The 20,636-nt window shown below is 39.8% G+C and overlaps 2 protein-coding genes across 4 annotated transcripts in view; both read left to right on the top strand.

Moving 5' to 3' along the window:
• LOC105384531 (protein O-GlcNAcase) overlaps positions 1-20,636 on the top strand; it is a 29,431-nt gene that overhangs the window by 333 nt on the left and 8,462 nt on the right. For 2 of the 3 annotated variants that reach the window (XM_048630584.1, XM_048630583.1), the window contains exons 2-21: positions 98-149; positions 1,966-2,194; positions 2,543-2,647; positions 2,960-3,122; positions 3,532-3,660; positions 4,044-4,187; positions 4,517-4,631; positions 5,084-5,166; positions 10,841-10,983; positions 11,406-11,591; positions 12,013-12,097; positions 13,369-13,521; positions 13,939-14,033; positions 14,465-14,553; positions 15,336-15,501; positions 16,052-16,226; positions 16,611-16,664; positions 17,200-17,390; positions 18,411-18,499; positions 18,800-18,912. In XM_048630584.1, the coding sequence (XP_048486541.1) occupies positions 98-149; positions 1,966-2,194; positions 2,543-2,647; positions 2,960-3,122; positions 3,532-3,660; positions 4,044-4,187; positions 4,517-4,631; positions 5,084-5,166; positions 10,841-10,983; positions 11,406-11,591; positions 12,013-12,097; positions 13,369-13,521; positions 13,939-14,033; positions 14,465-14,553; positions 15,336-15,501; positions 16,052-16,226; positions 16,611-16,664; positions 17,200-17,390; positions 18,411-18,499; positions 18,800-18,912 (2,559 nt within the window). The remainder of the gene's footprint in view (positions 1-97; positions 150-1,965; positions 2,195-2,542; positions 2,648-2,959; positions 3,123-3,531; positions 3,661-4,043; positions 4,188-4,516; positions 4,632-5,083; positions 5,167-10,840; positions 10,984-11,405; positions 11,592-12,012; positions 12,098-13,368; positions 13,522-13,938; positions 14,034-14,464; positions 14,554-15,335; positions 15,502-16,051; positions 16,227-16,610; positions 16,665-17,199; positions 17,391-18,410; positions 18,500-18,799; positions 18,913-20,636) is intronic. The other variant, XM_048630585.1, reaches the window with a different exon arrangement.
• Positions 6,393-9,647, top strand: LOC105384499. Its single transcript, XM_011554750.3, has 5 exons — positions 6,393-6,650; positions 6,777-6,886; positions 7,177-7,369; positions 9,127-9,334; positions 9,481-9,647. The coding sequence occupies exons 1-5, from the start codon at positions 6,585-6,587 to the stop codon at positions 9,486-9,488; spliced, it is 585 nt and encodes a 194-aa protein (XP_011553052.2). The 5' UTR covers positions 6,393-6,584; the 3' UTR covers positions 9,489-9,647.

Here is a 20,636-nt window from a genome sequence, read left to right as displayed (position 1 = left end):
CAATTTAGTAGAGTAAATTCTTTGTATTTTTTCATGGCGTATTTGCTTTCGTTATGCCTGTTGAGAGGTGTGAATGACCTCTGTATTGCGATTTCAGGATTCTACGGACGCCCTTGGACCACCGAGCAGAGGAAGGACCTGTTCCAGAAGTAAGTTCATACTTTACTTTAGATTTATCATGAACTTTGGTTTGAGTATGGAATAAATTATAGGTGGTATTTAATTAGTTAAAATTTACATTATAATAGTATTTCAAGCAATATTAAAGTATATTTCTAGAAATAAGGAGTTCTGAATAAGAATACTTGTTGTGGTCTGGCCACAGGGGTATAATCGTGACAGTTCTGACATTGCGAAAAAGAGACGCTTAGCTACATTAAGCGTAAGAAAGAAACGTTAAGCTGTAAATGTTTTTTGTCCTTTTTGCTGTGGCGCCTGTTTACGTCAGTTCTCTGTGCCAAACAATGAAACAAATGAAAAATCTGTGCCAAACAAAGGCTGACAGTTACAACAAAATTTTCTAAATGCTATTTATTTTTGATTTTATAGTAATTTGTGGGTGTTTATTAAGTTTATTAGACTATTATCATCACTTAACGAGTGTGTGACATGGGTGGGTGGATTTTGTTCGGATGTATAGAGCATATTGAACGAAAACACGATGGAATGATGGATGCGATATATTTTCACATGTAAGTAGATAATATCAAGTTTAACAAGCTTACATTCATCATAGTACTATCTATTGGCTCGATTTTAATATAAAACGATACTAATTTTAATACTGTAAGGTCTTTTAGTATCAGTTTTAAGTAAAAATTACGAGGTACCATATCATAAGAAATCACATGGTGTTGCAAGTTATTGAAAATTTATTTTACCCACAAATATTATAGTATGCAAAGAAAATACTAGAAATTGTAACGGACTCGGGTTGGGTTTACAAATGGGGCGCACGAATTCGGTTTTTGTGAAGATTGTATTTAGTAGAAGTCATTCTCCTTTTTCAAATGAGGTGCCTCTCATTGTGAGGAAACGTTCGTTTCGTTTTTTTCTTCTATGTGTGATTTCTTCTGTATAATATAAAGTTTATTGTATTGATACGAAATACGTGTTTCCTTTAAAAAAAACCCCATCACATATTTGGCCCACGATTATAATGCTCATGCTCATCCATTTATCTCTGCTTCATAGGTTTCCGACAGAAAAAAAATATCAAGAAAATGGATAGACATTACCGGTCACACAAATTGGGAACCAAAGAAACATACAAAAATTGTGTTCGGCACATTTTGAAGAGGATTGTTTCGATTGGATGAAGACAATGAATCATACAATCCACTCAGTTTGTGTATATTAAATAATTATATTGAAATCAAATAAGTATGAGTAAAGATTTTTTTCTTATATCGTCGGTTGACAGGAAAAACTCACTAAGGCTGATTTTTCAATATTCAGATAAATGTTATCTGGGTAATACAAACATTGAGAAACATTGACACGCAACAGCATCAAAATTATTTACCAGCAAAACTTTTATCTGGCTATTGAAAAATTAGCCTTTAGTGTCTTTTTCCTTTCAACCGACGATATACTCAAGTTTTGTTTTTGTTATTATGATAAGTTAAATTTCCCCATATTTAGGTTTTATTTTTTTGTCGGCAACATCTATGGTTTGAGTGAGAAAGAGAATAGTGCACACAGCGATTGCGAGTCTAGAGGTAGTAGGTCTATGGGTCTGGCCCAGCAATGGTGTTCAAAATTTATTATTGTTTACATTTTTGTTTTGACACCAAAGGCACAGCTGATTAGCAAATTATTTTGACTATCAATAATTTGCTAATCAGCTCTACCTGCATTTAGGTAGTTACACTATCCAAACTGAAAAGCAAAAGAGTAAATTTTACTATAGCTGTATTAATTGAATTGAATTTATTCCACTTTGACTTTATCATAAACCCATAGGCTCAAGAAATGGAATGCAGACATGTATGTCTACGCTCCAAAAGATGACTACAAGCACAGAGCATACTGGAGGGAGCTCTATACAGTTGAGGAAGCGGAACACCTCACCTCACTCATATCTGCTGCGAAGGCGCAGGGCATCACCTTCTGCTATGCTCTGTCCCCGGGCCTTGATATTACATACAGCAGTCAGAAAGAAATCACTACTTTGAAGAGGAAACTTGAGCAGGTAAAGTTTATCAATAGTTTTGTGTATTTCAATGCCAAACTGTTCAGAAATACTGTGTGTTGTGCTTTATAATACAATATTTCTCAGTTCCTTGTAAAAGGCCTATGTCCAGCCTAGGACTGCTATTAGCTGGCTCTGACCTTAGTTATTGTATTAAATAGAACTTGTTTTTAGCCTTTAACTAGCTAGGGCTATTACTGATTAAACACTGTTTGATACTATGTCAAAGATCGAAATATAAAACCATAGTCTTTTTACTTACTTGGTAGTTTGCCTTGCTTGGAGTGAATTTAGCCAATAAATACAAGTGTTCATGTCTTAAAAGCAACTTTATACATATAATTCCAGGTGTCTCAGTTCGGCTGCACATGCTTCGCCCTGCTGTTTGACGACATTGAGCCAGAGATGACTGAAGCTGACAAGCAGATCTTCCAGACCTTTGCTCATGCTCAGGTAAGAGTAGATGCAATTTACGCGTTTAATACATCCTCTGTCAATAATTGTGTATTCCCTGCAGTGTAATGACAGGCAGGTGCAATAGCATTTTACATAGAGTGCACTTTTATCCACTAAATCTTTATGGCAGAGTTACTTAATTGTTTACAAGACATGTTGACAATATAGGCGCTTTAAATTGCACGATTTTGGTAACCAGATGACATTGGAATCTTGTTAGAAAACATTATCTCAGTATGCACAATGACAAAACATTATATTTACAGCCTATCTTTCCCCATTTTCAATCAACTATCCCTTCCCCCACAGGTGTCAATAACAAACGAGACACACCAGCATCTCGGCCGGCCTCGCTTCCTGCTGTGCCCCACGCAGTACTGCTCCACTCGCGCCGTGCCCACCGTCAGCAGCTCCGAGTACCTCACCACGCTGGGCACCAAGCTGGACAGGGCTGTCGACATCATGTGGACCGGTCAGTGCGGGGATAGTGTGCCTTTATTCTGTGAGAGAGAAAAATGGCTCTCTCGAGTTAGTACATATGCGGCAATTCATATTCATATTGGCCAGTCAGGCTACCTTCAGTAGCTGTGTACCGAGAGTGTGCCAGAGGTATTAGGAACAACTGATTATGCAGACTCCTGTTGCAGAAACCAATATCCATTTTGGGACCGTAGAAAGCAAAACTAACAAACCAGAAAATTTAAACAATATCCAGATTAACTTTCACTGATATTGTACAGCATTTTGTGTGCAACAATATGCCATCAGAATATTCAGAATATTCACTCATAAAATTCCTCCCTGTACATTACATTATATCCAAATTTTCCCCATCTCTGTATGTTACATTATATCTAATATATTTCCCCATACCCCGCCAGGTCCCAAGGTGATCTCGAAGACTTTAACCCGCGAGTGCATATCCGAGATCACGGCGGTGCTGCGCCGCGCGCCCGTCATCTGGGATAACCTGCACGCCAACGACTACGACCAGAAGCGGATCTTTCTAGGTAAGGGACACATAAACACGATACGAGGTCGCGTTGTTTCTCGCTCTCTCCCATTGAACACGTGCGAGCGGCAAGGAGACATTATCACGACGCGATTTCATATCGTTTTTATGCGCTAGACCTAACTCATTTATTTTAACATAGCAGTTTAGCAAGCAAGTATTTGCGCGTGATGAAACCAAGGATCTGCTGTTAGAACCTTAGGCCTTATGTACAAGGATATGACGTCGAACTGCTCCGTTTAGATTCAATGCTAATAAAGAAGGGGCCTGGTTTCTATGGTCCAGACCCCGTACATAATATAAGAAATGTACAATTCTTCGGTACATCAAATAGTGATTTTGCAAAATACCTTCACCTAACATTTTCTCCCTCACACCCAGGTCCGTACTGTGGTCGCTCCCCTGAGTTGATTCCACTACTCCGCGGTGTACTCACCAACCCGAACTGTGAATACAACGCCAACCTCGTCGCCATATACACGCTGGCTCTGTGGGCGGGGTGTAGCCAGGACGCTCCTACGCATAGTGAGTAATTAGTTTTACCACCAAATGTATATAAAAGGCGGCCAGATAAATAAATATTAAAATAGTGGCCTTTACAGTTCTATTCAAAGATGAAGATAGATAGAGAATAGAGAGAGTTGGCAGTTATACCTACACGTTTGCTTTGCACCTTGTCAAACTAACTAATCGTCAATCTTTGAAAGAATGAATAGGTGGTTTGTTAGTTTGTCAAGGTACAAAAGTTTTATAGCTGCCAACTTCACTTGGTTAAATAACAAATGTGTATGTAAACTATATGTGTGCTTACTTATACCAAAAGTACCTATTTACACTATGTATTAACCCTGCAGTGGACTCAGTATCGTGGGACATCAAGCTGGAGCGAGAGAGCGAGGAGGGAGTCTGCGAGGACGAGGCCCCTCTCACTCTGAACAAACACGTGTACCATCCGCGGCAGGCGCTCAGGTATGTGACGGCTATGTCGACGTCTGACCCATAACCCCTTACACGGGTCTGTTATTGACATCGATAAACTCGTTATTAATTCGCGTTCCCCGAATCACAACCTCGTAATTATAGCGAATCGGCATAATATACATATAGTGACGCTTATCTACCTCGATAACGGAACCGTGAAGAGGGGAACACTGCACGGTTCCCTGTGACTGATTGAACGTGCAACGTGCATAACTGCGTCTGTAAAAGATGCTAAGTAACCCGGTCAATCATTATTGTGTCTACGGTTCTATTCTAAAATCAAAAATAAAATTATCTGTTGCGCTGTCGCATACCTTTTGCATCTTTCAAATACCATACTGTTTAAATTCCTTATCTTTTAGAAACATGTACCGCCTAAACAGCCTTATCCTTGTTTATTATGACTTTATTGAATGGTAAATTTAAACTTGATTTCTCAGGCTAGCTATCGACGAATGGCTTCCCGAGTTCTCCATACCGAAGACCGCACAGGGACCCGTCATCAAACCACAGCCGCCTATTGGTAAGTTTTACCACTTTACATCTCGGTATTGTCGATATACATAGAGTACATGTGAGCCACCAGAGAGCACACGAGAGAAGCTCGCAGTCACACTGACCGAACACGGTCTGGAGCACTGATACATAGAGTGTTAAACACTCGTATAGGATAATAAAAATAATACTTTATGTATTGTGCAGGAATGAGCCGTTTTCCTTGACAGCTGTCAGTTGAGCTTTTGGGTAAGCCGATAGATGGCGTGAAAACGCAGTGTACCAACTGTCAAAAATTACATAGAGAGCAAAGAGTACTAAACTCAGAATAAGAACTCACTAGTTGTGATTAAATGTCGGGTGGTAGCGCGAGCCATCCTTCCGAGGCTCAGACTGCATGTGGCTTGGGATAGTGCTAAGTATTCTGTGAATAGTTCTACCCGCGCCGTCACGTAGTGTTCTTTTCTCTATGCGCGCCGTTTGAACGGGTGCTGCGTGCGAGAACTGATTTTCTATTTATATTTATTGTATGATCCTAAATAAGATCCCAAAGAAATACTTACAAGACAAGATGAGAATGTGTGCCGTCGCAACTTGTAAAAATAAAGGACATCATAAATTTCCAAATGATGAAAGCCAGGCGCAACAATGGATTAAGGCGACTCGGATAAATGTGCGAAAAATTGATTGGAAACTGCGAAAACATTCATGGTTGTGTTCGGATCATTTCATACCAAGTGATTTTCATTCACGTAAGTAAGTTAAATCATTAAATCACTATCTCAAGTGCACTAACTCTACAGTATCAAGGGAGGAGGAGCAGATAGCTCAACTACAACTCAATTAATACAGGAGAAACACAAGGAAACTGAGAAAACTTGAAAAGAACGGCTGTACGCACAATCGCACTGAACGCTGAAGCAACAGTGACATCGACATCATAGAGAAAATAATACTACAATTCTACCTACCTACGTCACTTTCACATTTCGTTAGCCTCACAGAATTGACAGAATAACATATTGTGATCTGAGTGTGTTCTGAGGGTTTGAAAGTTGGTACAACCCCAGACAACGCCATCTATTTCTCCAAAAAGGAACTTTTTTTTTTTTTAACAAACGCCTCATTGGTGGAATTTTGTCTAAAATCTAAAACAGTCTACGATCTAAAATGAGATTTAAAAACCGATCGCGTTTAGTTTTCACTCGAAACAGGACTTCATCGTGTATAATGCTTTATAATTCAAAATACATTTCTGTGGTTGCAGACCTAAGCAAAAGGGATACCTATTTCATTTAGCCGTATAACTATTTGACAATTGAAATGAAACTGACGCTGTCATCTGTCAGTGTCAGTTTATCATTTATCGATCGGTCGCTTGTGTTTGGTTGTTGTGTTTCGCGTATTGTGTTATTTGCAAAGTTATTTCGACGTTTTTGCTAAGAAATGGAAAGAAAACCAAGGCAAATTAGAAGGAAAAATAGGAGCGCTAACTGGATACCCGCCGAAAAGGTAAGATCTTCGCATTGCACTTATACTTTTTTGTTAAAAACTTATTAAAATCTTAAATACTTTTAACCCCCTACGTTACTATAAACAGTTAACATGTTTCATCGTGTTATTATTTATGTTTCACAGATTCTATTAAGGAAACTAGTAAGGCCTCACTTATCAATAATTGAAAATAAAAGAACTGACTCTGAAACCAACCACAAGAAAAGAGAAGCTTGGAATGCACTTTGTAATAGGTAAGCATCAGATTTCTACTCCTTACGCTGCTTAGACTGCATTCCCAGTAGGCAAACTGTTAATTCATTACCAAGCTCGCGTAATAAAGTAATGCTACAAATAATTGTGTAGACTGAGCGATAAACAACCAAAGCTTAGTCAGTGCGACAATTTACCTACAGCCAGGGTGACTGACTTTAATGTACTAAGGTACCATCTACAAAATTACACACATTGCTAATGTGCCTGAATTTTTGTATATTTTTGAGTCACAATTATTATAATTACATTATGTGTTATTCTTTCATAGCTTCAATGAACTTAGTACAATTGGAATACCACGCACTGTTGTGAATTTAAAAACTCAGTGGTGCATAATGAAAATGGAGCAGAAAAGAAAAAGACTTGCCGCTACATGGATCATTCAAAGGGAGAGGCCTAATACCAGCGCTGAAACAATCATCAGTATAAAACAGGAGAAACCCGACTCAAGTGATGAAACAGTAAGTAGTATAATATACATTAAATAGTATAAATAGTTATGAGACTTATTATATTGTTTATCTTCTTAGCATGACAAACCCCAGACCTGGACTAGAGTTTGTCATTTTGGTAAAAGAATTAACCAGAAAGATTCATAATTATTCATGTCTATGTATAAGGTGAATTATTCAATTGGTACCCACAAACATAAAATATAAATTACATCAATATGAAATAGGCTTTGTATGTTCTATCCTATCCCTTCTTGACTTCAGCAATGCTTTCAATACTGTCAATTTCGACATCTTGCTTGGTATTCTTCGTTCTCTCAACATATCTCCAACGGTAATTGACTGGTTTCATAGTTACTTGCATGGGCGCCAGCAACGCATCCGTATAGAGGATTCATACTCTAAATGGTGCAGTACCTCAGCTGGTGTACCGCAAGGTGGCGTGTTGTCCCCTCTCCTATTTGCTATCTTTATCAATAGTATCTCTGAAAATCTATCTTCTTCCTACCACCTTTACGCAGATGATCTCCAAATTTATACACATGCAGTTCCTTCTGACTTACCTCGGGCAATTGCAGAGACGAACACTGATTTGAACAACATATCAGACTGGAGTAAACGATTTGGACTTAGGGTTAATCCATCTAAAACTCAAGTTATTATAATAGGCAGCTCCAGACTGTTGTGCAATGTGGATTTTCCGAACCTTCCATCAGTACTTTTTGATAGTATTAACATTCCATTTGCAAGTACAGTCAAGAACCTGGGAGTCTTCATTGATAAATACTTGTCTTGGGGACCTCAACTTGAATCAGTCAGCCGAAAAGTGTTTGGCTCTGCTGCTTCGCTTAGGAGATTGCGTAATTTCCTTCCAACTTCCACTAAGATTGCGCTTTCGCAATCTCTATTATTACCGATTCTTGACTACGCCGACGCCAGCTATCTCGATCTCACCCAGGAGCAACTTAACAAGCTTGAGAGACTTCAAAACTTCTGCATACGGTTTATATTTGGTTTACGTAAATATGACCATATCTCCGATTTTCGCTCTAAACTCAAGTGGCTTCCTATTCGCCTTCGACGGAATACCCATATACTATCACTACTTTACAACATACTGTTTAACCCAGCATCTCCTCCCTACCTAAAAGAGCGATTTAAGTTCCGGCACTGTTCGCATGACCGCACACTTCGGTCTGCACAGAACTTGCGACTGCAAGTTCCACCGCACAAAACCGATTTTTACGGCGATTCTTTCACAGTGACAGCTGTACTGCTCTGGAATGCTCTTCCTGAGGACATAAGACGTGCACCTTCTGCAGCTTCCTTCAAAGAAAGGGTTAAGAGGCACTACCTAAATTCACTGCCTTAGTTGAATATATTATTGCTGTATATCATTATGTATTATTGTATGTAAGTATATGTATAATAATATATATTATGTATTTATTTATTTATTTTCTTGCTATATTTATTTATTTAGTGTATGTAGTGTTTAAGTAGTGTATTGTACACTTGCACCTCAGCTACCTCTCATTCTATTTCTATTTTTTTATAACTCTCTTCCATCCGAAGGTTGTCTGGTAGAGATTGCTATAAGCAATAAGGCCGCCTTTTTGTACTGTTTTTATTTTTAAGTCTTTATTTTGTATGTTGTTCTATTTTGGTGCAAATAAAGAGTATTGTATTGTATTGTATTGTATTGTATTGTATGTTCTGCAGCACCAAGAGTATATCACTAATAAATCTATTTTGTGTAATTACAGGTATTATCAGAAGATTTATCTATTAGAAAAGATGTTGAAGTGAACAGTAACAGGGGGCCGGGCCCAAGCCAAGCGGCTCTTGATTATCAGATGCACAATGAAAGCAAACGAGAAGAGTTGTTGAATATTCAAATAAAGAATGAAAAAACCAAAATGATGATACTAGAGCATCAGCTAATATACTGGAAAAAAAGATCTAGTGCATTAGGTTGGTATTTTTTTTTACTTATTTGTTTTTAAATTATTATATTTCTTCACTCACTAGAATATTTATATGCAGTCCAGTGTACACAATCCATTACATTCCACCAGGAAAATACAAGAAATATATTTACACATCAATTTCTTTTACAGATTCGTAACGGGTTGCACAGAAAATAAGAGTTATTGAAAAGAAATTAAAGGATTCGTCAGTAACTTGTTGTGTAGCTCATTCAAGGAGCTTGGAATGGCATCTTGCGTGTCCCGAGACAATGATGATGACGATGATGATGATTGTAATAAACATTATATTTTGCTGATTACTTTTGTTTTTATTGATACCTTGTAAGAAAACTGTTATAGGTAGTAAAAGAACATCAGATGGCGGAAGTTTTTTAAATATCTTAAGGATGAAAATACCACAGAATTTCAGGAGAGGTACACAGAAGGAACCAAATAACTCCATTATATTTAAATTTAAACTTATCTGAAAAATAATTTTCACCCGCCATTCTGAAGTTTTCGAGAAATGGACCAAATCAGAGTGAACAATTGCATGATAAATACGAAGTTTCGGAGACCTGTCATGCAATCAGTAGATATTTATTTATAGACATTTTATTGTATACACAAAACCTACACAGACAAGAACATGAAGACAGAAAAAGTAAGAAGTACACAAAGTATGTAAAATGCTACAAGAGTTCTCGAAAACTTTGTATTTAATAAAGCAAGAGTGTACCTAGATATCATTAGGTTTACCATCGTGTATGGGCCCTTCTATACATATATAAAACCCAAGAGTACCTAAATCAAAGTCTATATGTATCTGTTTTTGGATTATTCGCATAAGCTGTGGAAAACAAAAGAGTACCTATAAATTATTGTTAGAGGTCTACGAATCTACAATGCGTGGTAGATTCAATTTTGTTTATAAGTGTTCACGTTTTCTATTTTTTAGAGAGAATTACAGAATGGATTGCGTTTAAAGCTGCGTACAGACCGGCTCAACGCACGGCCAACGAACGCCCAAAGATTGATATTTATCATACATAATACAGGGCAGATTGCAGCAACGAAGGTCAACAAAACCCGTTCGTTGGCGTTCGTTTGGCCGGTCTGTACGCAGCTTAAGGTTCTAACTACCGTGCAATCTCCACCACGAATTCGACTGTTAGACTTTTGCCTAGTGGAAAGCTATTTATTTACTCCTAAAACGTAAAATCTATGAAGGTAGATATTACTGCTTACAAAACAAGTAACGAAAAAAATTGTCGAGGAATCGTGGAAACGGCACAAAGCTCCTTATTTCTACCAAATAGTCAACTCGTAGTTTCACCTAACGGGTGTATAAACCCATGTGTGTATACAAAAGAGTGTACTTATACCTAAATACCTAGGACTAGGCCTAAAACCCTTCCTTCGTTGGAAGGAGACCCGTGCCTCAGCAGTGGGGACGTGATGGGTCGTGACGATGATAATTGATACCTAAATAAATATATTTATTTTCCAGTGCCCCCCGTGCCAATCATCCCAATCGTTCCATCAGTGAACACGTGCATGACTCTCGTCTCATGCTGTACCACTCTCAGTACGACCCAGGCTTGCATACCGACCGTCAGCACCAGCCAACTGCAGGCGCTGCACCCGCCCACTGTGAGTGTTTCAACCAATCATGAGAGAGGATAGAATCCGGGCGTCATAGCGCGCGGCCAATGGCGTCAAGAGGCTTTGACACATCCACAGAGGCTTTAAAAGGGACCTAAAAGTGCTTATTGTTATTGTTGCCACATGACTGCTAGTGTAAAAGTAACTAAGCAACTACATAGTTTTACATTTAAATTAATAATTGACAATTAGAAACATGGATGTGGAATGACTCCTTGGAAAACACGAGACATCATACGATTTTATAAATTATCTAATTTAGTAATTTATTTAAATATTAGATAATCCTTTAAAACTGTAGACGGTACTGTAATTTTTTAAAACTACCACTTATGAACAGATTTTGCCCTGCAATAAGCTGTCTGTAAAAAATTATACTCTAAACTCTAAACCAAACCGTTCCTTCCCAGGTAACGACAGCAATGGAAGCAGTGAACCCAGTGTCCAACCCAGTCATGAACTCATTGGTATCAGCATCAACAGTGATCCTGAACGACGCCATCCCCAACCCAATCATACCGATGGCCAGTTCGAATATAAACATACCGGCCGAACTGCCCGTGTCAACGCTACCCGTGCCGATATTGGGACTTAAGGTATTGTGATTAAGTCTTTGTTTTCCATGAGTACTACAGCAAAACAATTGGACCGATTGTAAAGGTTAATATTAGATTGTCCATAAAATTGGTTCTTCCATCCATGGTAAGAGTGATATTCGTTCTTCTATTTAGTTATGATATCTCCCTCTATTTTCTATCTGGTCAAAGTGATATAAGTAGATATTTTATAAATTTGAACTTCATCCCATATGAGTAAATATTTGTCGCTCACTTGCACTGACATCGCAACTGCAAGAGACAGGCACAAAGTATTCCTCCTTCTCCATTTTAGTCTCATTCAGCTGTAAATAAATCCATGCTTTTTAATACTAACACCCCACGCATGCGCTTTGCAATCGCAATCCATTCCACACCTAAAACAAACCCAATTAACACGTCTAATGGTCTTTTAAATAAGACACTTCTGTTCAAGGCACACGACCAAGAGAACGGGGATAAGTCTGACGATACGATGTCGGATAAACCAGTCCAGAGTCCTGAAGGTATGTATTATTTATTCATTTAAACTGAAACACCAACAGCAGCTTAAACAAGATGTTAAAATTATGATTAAGTTGTAGAAGCCTATTAAAGGTGTACTGTACACAACATTCGTAATTATCTGTGATAACATAGTATATATGTCGCAGGCATCTGGTTTAATCTCCTGTTTGATTGAACCGCTAGCCCGTTCATTGGATGACGCTATTCAGTTGTATGACTAGGCCGATCGTCGATTGTACAAGCGTCACAAAACGTCCAACTAGTTAGCGCACTTAAAATCAGTCAGGTGGTGAATAAAACAAATATGGCGTCTAATAGCGAACAGCTGACACAAAAAGCACTTGTATTGTTATTTTTTGCTAGTAAATTAGCTTTAAAGTGCGTTATTTATGTTAAAATAGTGTGACAACATGGATTTATCTATTATTACACCGCCAGCGGATAGTTTCAAAGAAAAAAATGTGCTGAAACTGGATAATTATGAACAACAATATCAAGGTACGTTTATTGTTATTGTTTAGTTAATTTGTGAGATGAGAGCTTTGTCACATAGTATTTTTGTTGACTTTTGTCTGGTCATGTTCATCCTAACCAGACATTACAAAGTTGCTATACTATATCCCATTTAACGACTTCGCTGAATAACGTTCAGTCAAGACGTTGGACGTTACAGTCAACCACTTGACGAGTTGTTCTTTAGTCATTCAACTGAGTAGCGTCATCCAATTAACGCGCTAGCGGTTCAATCAAACAGGAGATTAAACCAGATGCCTGCGACATATATATTATATAGTATAGTATCTTAAATTTTGCATAGTCTCTGTGACCTTTGTAATTTTTCTGTTAATTTTGTAGTATAATTGCTCTGTGTAACCACTAACCATGTTCTTGTGTGTGTTAAGTTTTTAGTGTGTATTGTGGATTTTTAAAACTAAAATGTCTTTAAATATTAATGGAAACTTTATTGGAAAAAGTACTACTTATGTATTTAACTTTAATGCATGCATCTGCTCTGTATGTTTCCTTAACAATAATAAAATAAAAAAATAAAATAAACTTAAAATAAAACTTTGTATAAAATCATCAATTTCGAAATTAACCAATATAACTACAGGGTGTTGCAAAAATGGTATACTAAGCCGAACAGGGGGGACTCAGGGGGTCATTCTGAACCACTTTTGTTCTACGTATACCCTTTTTGCAACACCCCTGTAGTAAGTACTAAGTACAGAGATACAATAATATATACAAAATAAATACACTTTTGAAGGTATCAGCGATAGCCTCGTGAACGACAGTCTGGAGAGCCCCAGCTTCATCGAGCAGATGAACAAGAAAGAGAAGGCTGACATGGACGACGGGGATCAGATTATAGTGGACGATGAGAAGGAGTTCGGCCATAATGGTGTCATGAGTATTGGTGGTGAGTAGTGTGATTGAACATGTTTTAATTTTAAGCTATGGTGAAGTGTTTTTTATTCGACGTAAAATGTTTCAATTATTTATCTATAGTCATATTACTCTACCACCATTTCCAAGAAGAAGAAAAGAATAATACATTAGTTTACAGTTTTATACTGTTAATCTATTACCTATCTATGGACTGATAAAAACCTGAGTATAGGATGAAATGATATATATTTCCAATTTGCCTGCCAAGCTTATAGATTGTGGCAATAAACCTCCAGTCCTGGAGGATGTCTTGGATTGTTAACAGGCTGTGTGTGTTTAGGTATTGATAAAATATTCGTATAAAATGTTCGAAACTTACCTTTCACTCAAATTTAGACCTATCCACCCAACACTTATTTCTTTATCTAATCATACACAATACCCACAGAGACGCCCCCGAGGCTGAGTCCGTCGCGCGACGCCGCCGAGCCGCTCGACGCGGACGCGCCCAGCGACGTCAACATGGCCGACGCCGTCAGCGAGGTAAGGATTTGAACACAAAACTGCGATGCAAAAAATTGCCACATTAATCAAGCAATTTGCCCTGAAAAACTGTCAATACCGTCGCACATTTTTACGATGAGACGCCGCATCGCAGTTTTGTCTACAAGCCCTAGTCATCGTTTACTATCATTATCAGTCACTAAGAGACTTCTCTCTCGTAAACGGAAAAGGCTAGCTGATTGACGCCTTCCATTTAATAGCGCATCAGAATATTAATAAGTAAACATGTCTCAATAAAAATTGTTGGCATTTTGTGGGTGGCTTTTTCATTGCTCGCGAGTTTTAGGCTTATCCCAAGTGGCGCCACAACACTCTGTCCTCGGCCTTTTTTACTACAGTTTCCGTCTTCGCAAGCTACGCTTTCACCGAGTACTTGTCATATAACACTAACCTTCAACATGTTGTTTCAGAACGGGTCGATGCAAGTGGAGCCGAGCCACAGCCCGCTCAGCACCGACATGATGGTGGAGGCGGCGGACGCGGCCGACACGCAAGACGAGTGAGTAGTAAAATTACTTACTCTATGGTCTAGTGGTAGAAGCTTACAAAGGGTTACGAGACACGGGTCAGCTATCGATGATAGAATAAAATTGAATGTAGCTGCATAGGTCACCACAACAACAAAACATACAAAGAATACTTATAAACTAGGACCAATGATCAACAGGCGGCCTTATCGCTAAGAAGACCGATCACTTACAGGCAACCTTGAATATATAAGAGATAAAAGTAAAACATTGGAGGGCGTTGTACCTACTAACTAACTACTAATATGATGATGGTGGAGGCGGCGGACGCGGCCGACACGCAAGACGAGTGAGTAGTATAATTCATTACTTTATGGTCTAGTGGTGGAAGCAGAACAATCTAGGGACCGCGTTGTTGATAAACTCGTTCTATGTGTGTTTTGACAATCGCAGCGCCGTATTGATGAAAAATTGCAATATGGATAACAGATCCGTGCAGCGGGAATAGATAGATTGAGTTTGATCTGGGTGTAATCATGGGTTTGAGTGTTAAAATTGTGATTGCAGACATAAAAAAGGTTGATCGTGTAATGTCTGAAAAAGTTAGACGGCGGCATGCAAAACAGTCGGAGCCCAGTAGTGTCAGTTAAACCCCCCTGGGGTAATTCAGCATTCGCTGTATACTTACAGTATAATTTTAATATATATAAATACATTTTCCCTTCCTTACATATTACAACTCTATTGGTTCCCTGATCTTATATGTTGTGTGTCAGTCTATCAGATGTTCACCCTTATCTTTACCCCCCCACAGCGCCCAAATCGCCGAATCCTCAACCGCCCTCACCACAGACGACCTAATGCTTCTGTGCGAGCTGTTCTACCTGCCCTTCGAGCACGGGTCGCGCGCGCTGCGCCTGCTGCACGACTACCACTGGCTCGTGTCGCACCCGCCGCCGCCGCCGCGGAGCAAGCCAGAGGTGATACATTATACATTATGTACAAGATCATCATCACAACATTTTATTTTTTTATTTATTTATTTAACATATGACGTCCCCACTGCTTGGGTCTCCTTCCAGGGTTTTAGGCCTAGTCCGCCACGCGGGCCCAGTGCGGATTGGTGGACAAGCAAGTTTATTTAAATCATCAATCAAATTACAAATAATTAAGCAATTCAATTTTAATCGATAGCATTTTCATATGATGTCAAATACTAAAACCTAGTTTCACCATAGTCGGTTAAATTATTAACACCCCTGTTACATTGTAAGTGTGATCTATAATAAAATTTCCATTATTGAATTCTTGACAGATGTGTCAAAATTCAACAAGTAATCCCTTGTTATAATGTAATCGTATGATCTAACAGAGTATGGTAAAACTAGGGCTAAATTCTTTGTCCCATAATGTTTGTCTGTGGTCCCATCTCATGTAATAAAATATATTTGTATTGTCTTTAACGCTAGTTCTTTTCCGACCATAAATTTATAAATAGTAAAAAATAACATGTCCCCCTGTCCCCAACAGACATCCGAGTGGCGCCGCCGCCGCTACCGCTTTGCGTGGTGGGCGTGGCGAACGCGTCGACTCACTCGACGCCTGCAGCTGTGCGCAAACAAGGAACTATGCGCAGAGTTGTATCCTTATTTATGGGAATTGTGCGCTGTGTTGACGCTACTGGAGGGCTTTGTGAAATGGCTAGGTAAGTGAAGCTTTGAATCGTGGAAATCGGTCAATAAACACGCAAGTTATGGGATAAAACTTGAGGATCCTACATTTGGCATAGTATTTCGCTTTAGCGCCATCTATCGGTAGACTCACGCGCCGCCTTCAGTTGTGCGCAAACAAGGAGCTGTGCGCAGAGTTGTACCCTTATTTATGGGAATTGTAAACTGTGCTGACGTTACTGGAGGGATTTGTGAAGTGGCTGGGTAAGTGAAGAGGGTAGCAAGCTTTGAATGAAAGAAATCGGGCCATAAACACGCTAGTTATGGGATAAAACGTCAGGATCCTACATTCTACATTGCAATCATTCTATTTAAAGCGTGCTTAGTGGCTCCTTTCTAACCCAGATTTTTTCTTACAGAGCTGGGGAAACTTCCACCCAACGCTAACCTCACGCCTCAAGGAACCTATACATGTAAGCATGATTTCTTGATTTAATACAAACAAAACTCCCTTCATTTATTACACATTTGCCACAGTAGATCTAAAAGTGTATCTGGAATTCATCAGTCCCTGAATGCCCATGAAACTTTATCAGGCAATCACGATCATCAGAAGAAAATATCGCACAAATTGAATGTAATATTGTCTAGAAGTAAAGGCAGATGCGATTCCCTTGCTCGTAAACAATCCGTTTAAACAGCATTTAAACCCCTGTCTCCCACGCAAAAGGGTTGTAAAGGTGGACCACACTCGCGCTATGAGTAAAAGAACATAATGGAACTCCTATAAATCAATGTAGCTAACTAACCAATAGCGTGCCTCACTGTGGTAGAGCTGTTGCAGGAATAAATGAATGTAATATTTTTTAAATGTCTTTACTATCTTCTGATCTCAGCTTCGTAGATTAGGTATAGGCAACATTATTATATATAATTTAATTTTACTATTGTATTTGTATTTGAATGGGCCACACCTGTAAATAAAGATCTTTATTATTATTATTACAGGGTTCTCCAAAGGCTGGCGCGAAGCCTTCGAGAGCGGCGCTCAAGAGCCGTGGGTGTTCCGCGGCGGAGTAACCGCCGAGCTGCGGCGGCTGGTGCCCGTGGAGTCCAGCCCCGAGGCCGCGCGCGCCGCCCGCCCGCCCCCGCGCCTGCCGCCCAGCATCGTGCCCTACGCGCCCAAACATGAGCAAGCCGTGAGTATTTACATACATAGACATATAGAGCTGAAACTTTGGATTAATACATAGCCACCTTTTATCCTAGAATTACCACTGGAAACTTTTTAAGAGGAAGCGGAGCTAGCGTATGTATATCTAGCAGTCGACGATTACTGTTTGATGATTGTCACCGTTCCGCTACCGATCTGACAAACATTGAACAGATCCATACAGCAGTAACTATTATCCTACCACCCCACTTGGCTATCTGTTTTTGTTATTGGATGCTGACTGTTGCCAAATTCCATAAATGTAGGCCAATGCGACAGTAAATTTGGCGAATATACCATTTATGACATCTTTACATATGACTACACATGGCAGTTTTAGCAATACGAATAGCAGAGTTAGCTAGTAGCATAATAGTTACCACTGTATGGATCTGACAACTGTCACACACGCGGAGTGACGGGCGAGCTGCGGCGGCTGGTGCCCGTGGAGTCCAGCCCCGAGGCCGCGCGCGCCGCCCGCCCGCCCCCGCGCCTGCCGCCTAGCGTCGTGCCCTACGCGCCCAGAAATGAGCAAGCCGTGAGTTATTAGCTTGTATAAGGGCCTACTCAAACCGTGGAGTTTTCTGCTACTGCCATTTATAGCGGTAAAACGTACATATGGCTATACAGTGCGACCAAAGTACCGTTACCGCTAGTGATAGCGGATAATGCTGTTTGAATAGGCCCTTAATTCACTGCTAGGCGTAGGCCTCCTTTCTTAGGGTGCGTTGAACCCTGTGTGGATCCGACAGATTTTAAACAGCAGCTGCAGCTACATATATCTGTCTGCGCCTACTAGCGAAAGTGTTATTATCTTCATCAACCGGTAATTGTGCACTAGTTTATACTATATCCTTTCCTCGGTCTTCCTCATCCAGCAATATGTCTTAGGTCGTTATCGCCTAAATGTCATAGAAAAAACGTTGTTCTGAATTAACCCCTGAGCCATCTGCTTTCCGCTTCCTACCCCACTTTCGCAAAACCCTGTATATGACGTTGTTTTCAGGTGCGCGAGTTGTGCCACCTGACGTGCCGCGACGGCTCCGACTGCACGTCGCTGTTCCCCGCCGACCTGCAGGACCTGCCCGCCGACAGGTATGCCTTACATCAATAAACTAACCTAAAAAAACCACCCAAACTTTGTCTGGCTACGAAACGCACATAAATATCCATAACTACACCTAGCTCACTATAGTAAGCAGAGTATAATAGAGTAGTAGGTACTTAAATAGACCAAGTTCACGGGTTAAGTTTCCATTCCATCCAAGGCCGATATTATTCTGAGATTGACATGCTGACGTAATCCCCGAAAAGTCGTTTTCTCTATTCGCCAACAAGATCAAATAATTATTATTATTTCGATTCCATAAGCTAATCCCTAACTTTCTTCCACAGACTAATAATGCCGTTCCTGACCCTCTATCCGGAGTACTGCATGGTGGTAGAAGAGACCCTGGAGGACCCCCCCGCGCCCGACGCACCGCCCCCGGACGAACCTAAAGTTATAGGTCAGTATATCTACATATTATAGGTAGACGAAATGAAGACGCAATATTGTCAGGTTCCAAGGACGAATATTGTGGCTGTGTGTGGTGACTCTGTCTACGCTACATAAAGGGTGCAATTTTATCAGTGTGCTTAGGTAAATTTTCATGCAAGGATGACGATATAAACATAAAAATAGGAAGCACACTGATAAAAATGCACTGTTAGTATGTAAAGTGATGATGTTGTTCCTGACCCTCTATCCGGAGTACTGCATGGTGGTGGAGGAGACCCTGGAGGACCCCCCCGCGCCCGACGCACCGCCCCCGGACGAACCTAAAGTTATAGGTCAGTATATCTACATGCTATATTTACTAATGTACTGGTTCGGGCTCATTATCTCAGCAGGATAGGATAGAAGACAGTTCATTTTTTTCATGCACCTCAGTTGTTGTGTGTTTATATAATAATAATATTATAGTATATCGACTGTAGCAATTAACAATGTCGTAACTGACTTTTGGCCATTTTTCAGTTTATTGCACTAGAAGGTCATAATATCAATAAGGAAGGTGTTAGGAAAGTTTCAGCTCTTAATTATGAATATTTCCCGATTTTTCTTGTGGAAAAAAGTCGGATCTGTTCATGGCGACCGCTTAACACTGTCGGTAAGTATGTTGCGACACTGTTCCCGGGGCGGGCGAGCGGGGCGGCCGGTCGTATCTACCACTTCCCGCCATGTTAGCGGGAGGAGCCCAAGTTGCGTTATACAATTTTATTATGTGGTCTTTAAGATCAATTAATTTATAAAAATAATGAAACTATAATGTCTTGCTCTAAATAATGGTAGACTTAGTGTATCAAGGAACGGGTAAAGATCTCAAGACAATGTATGACAGAATTTGAAGATTTGTGTACAAACATGTTCCATTAAAACGGATACAATTAAACAAATATATATTTTTATAGCATCTCACATTAACATGCTTGCCCAATGCAATGTATTTTTTTTTAACAATTAATATTTTATTAAATTTTCGTATGGAAGTTGTATAAACAGTACTGAACAGGAAACATTGTAGCAAACGGCACATCCAACAGTATTAACTGCGCATTATTTTAATTTTGAGTCGGATGTACCACATCCCACATTGTTACTTGCTTGCGTTTCAAGTACTACTGTTGTATATGGTATTACCGACTTTATTATTTGTTCTTCTTTCCCTTGTGATTGTCGGATATGGAAGAACCGACCTTGTTATTTGTACATAATGTTAAACTATTGAGTTGGATGTGGTACAATGTACCATTATTTTCTGTTAACGTTGTAAAATCTCGACCGGCTCTCTATAAAAGTTAGAGCCCAGCCTCACTAGAACCTCATTGACCTCGTTACCAGCAACGTGTCCAAGCTGTAAGTATTGAAATTTATGGTACCTAACTCACTTGGCGACGGTGTGGCATCGTCACTCATCATCATCATCACGACCCATTACGTCCCCACTGCTGGGGCACGGGTCTTCTTCCAATGAAGGAAGGGTTTAGGCCTAGTCCACCACGCTGGCCAAGTGCGGGTTGGTGGACCCCAACACAAGCAAGCTTGTGCTGAGAGAGTTGTCGGGTAAGTGGGGAACCCGACTGTCAGATGTTTTCAAGCCGCCCGAAGGCCTCTGACTAGGCTTAACGACTGCTGCCGAAGCAGCAACCGGGACCCACGGCTTAACGTGCCGTCCGAAGCACGGAAGCG

The sequence above is a fragment of the Plutella xylostella genome, chromosome 26, assembly GCF_932276165.1.
Source record: "Plutella xylostella chromosome 26, ilPluXylo3.1, whole genome shotgun sequence".
In the NCBI taxonomy this organism is placed as follows: domain Eukaryota; kingdom Metazoa; phylum Arthropoda; class Insecta; order Lepidoptera; family Plutellidae; genus Plutella; species Plutella xylostella.
This window is presented reverse-complemented; position numbering and strand designations above follow the sequence as displayed.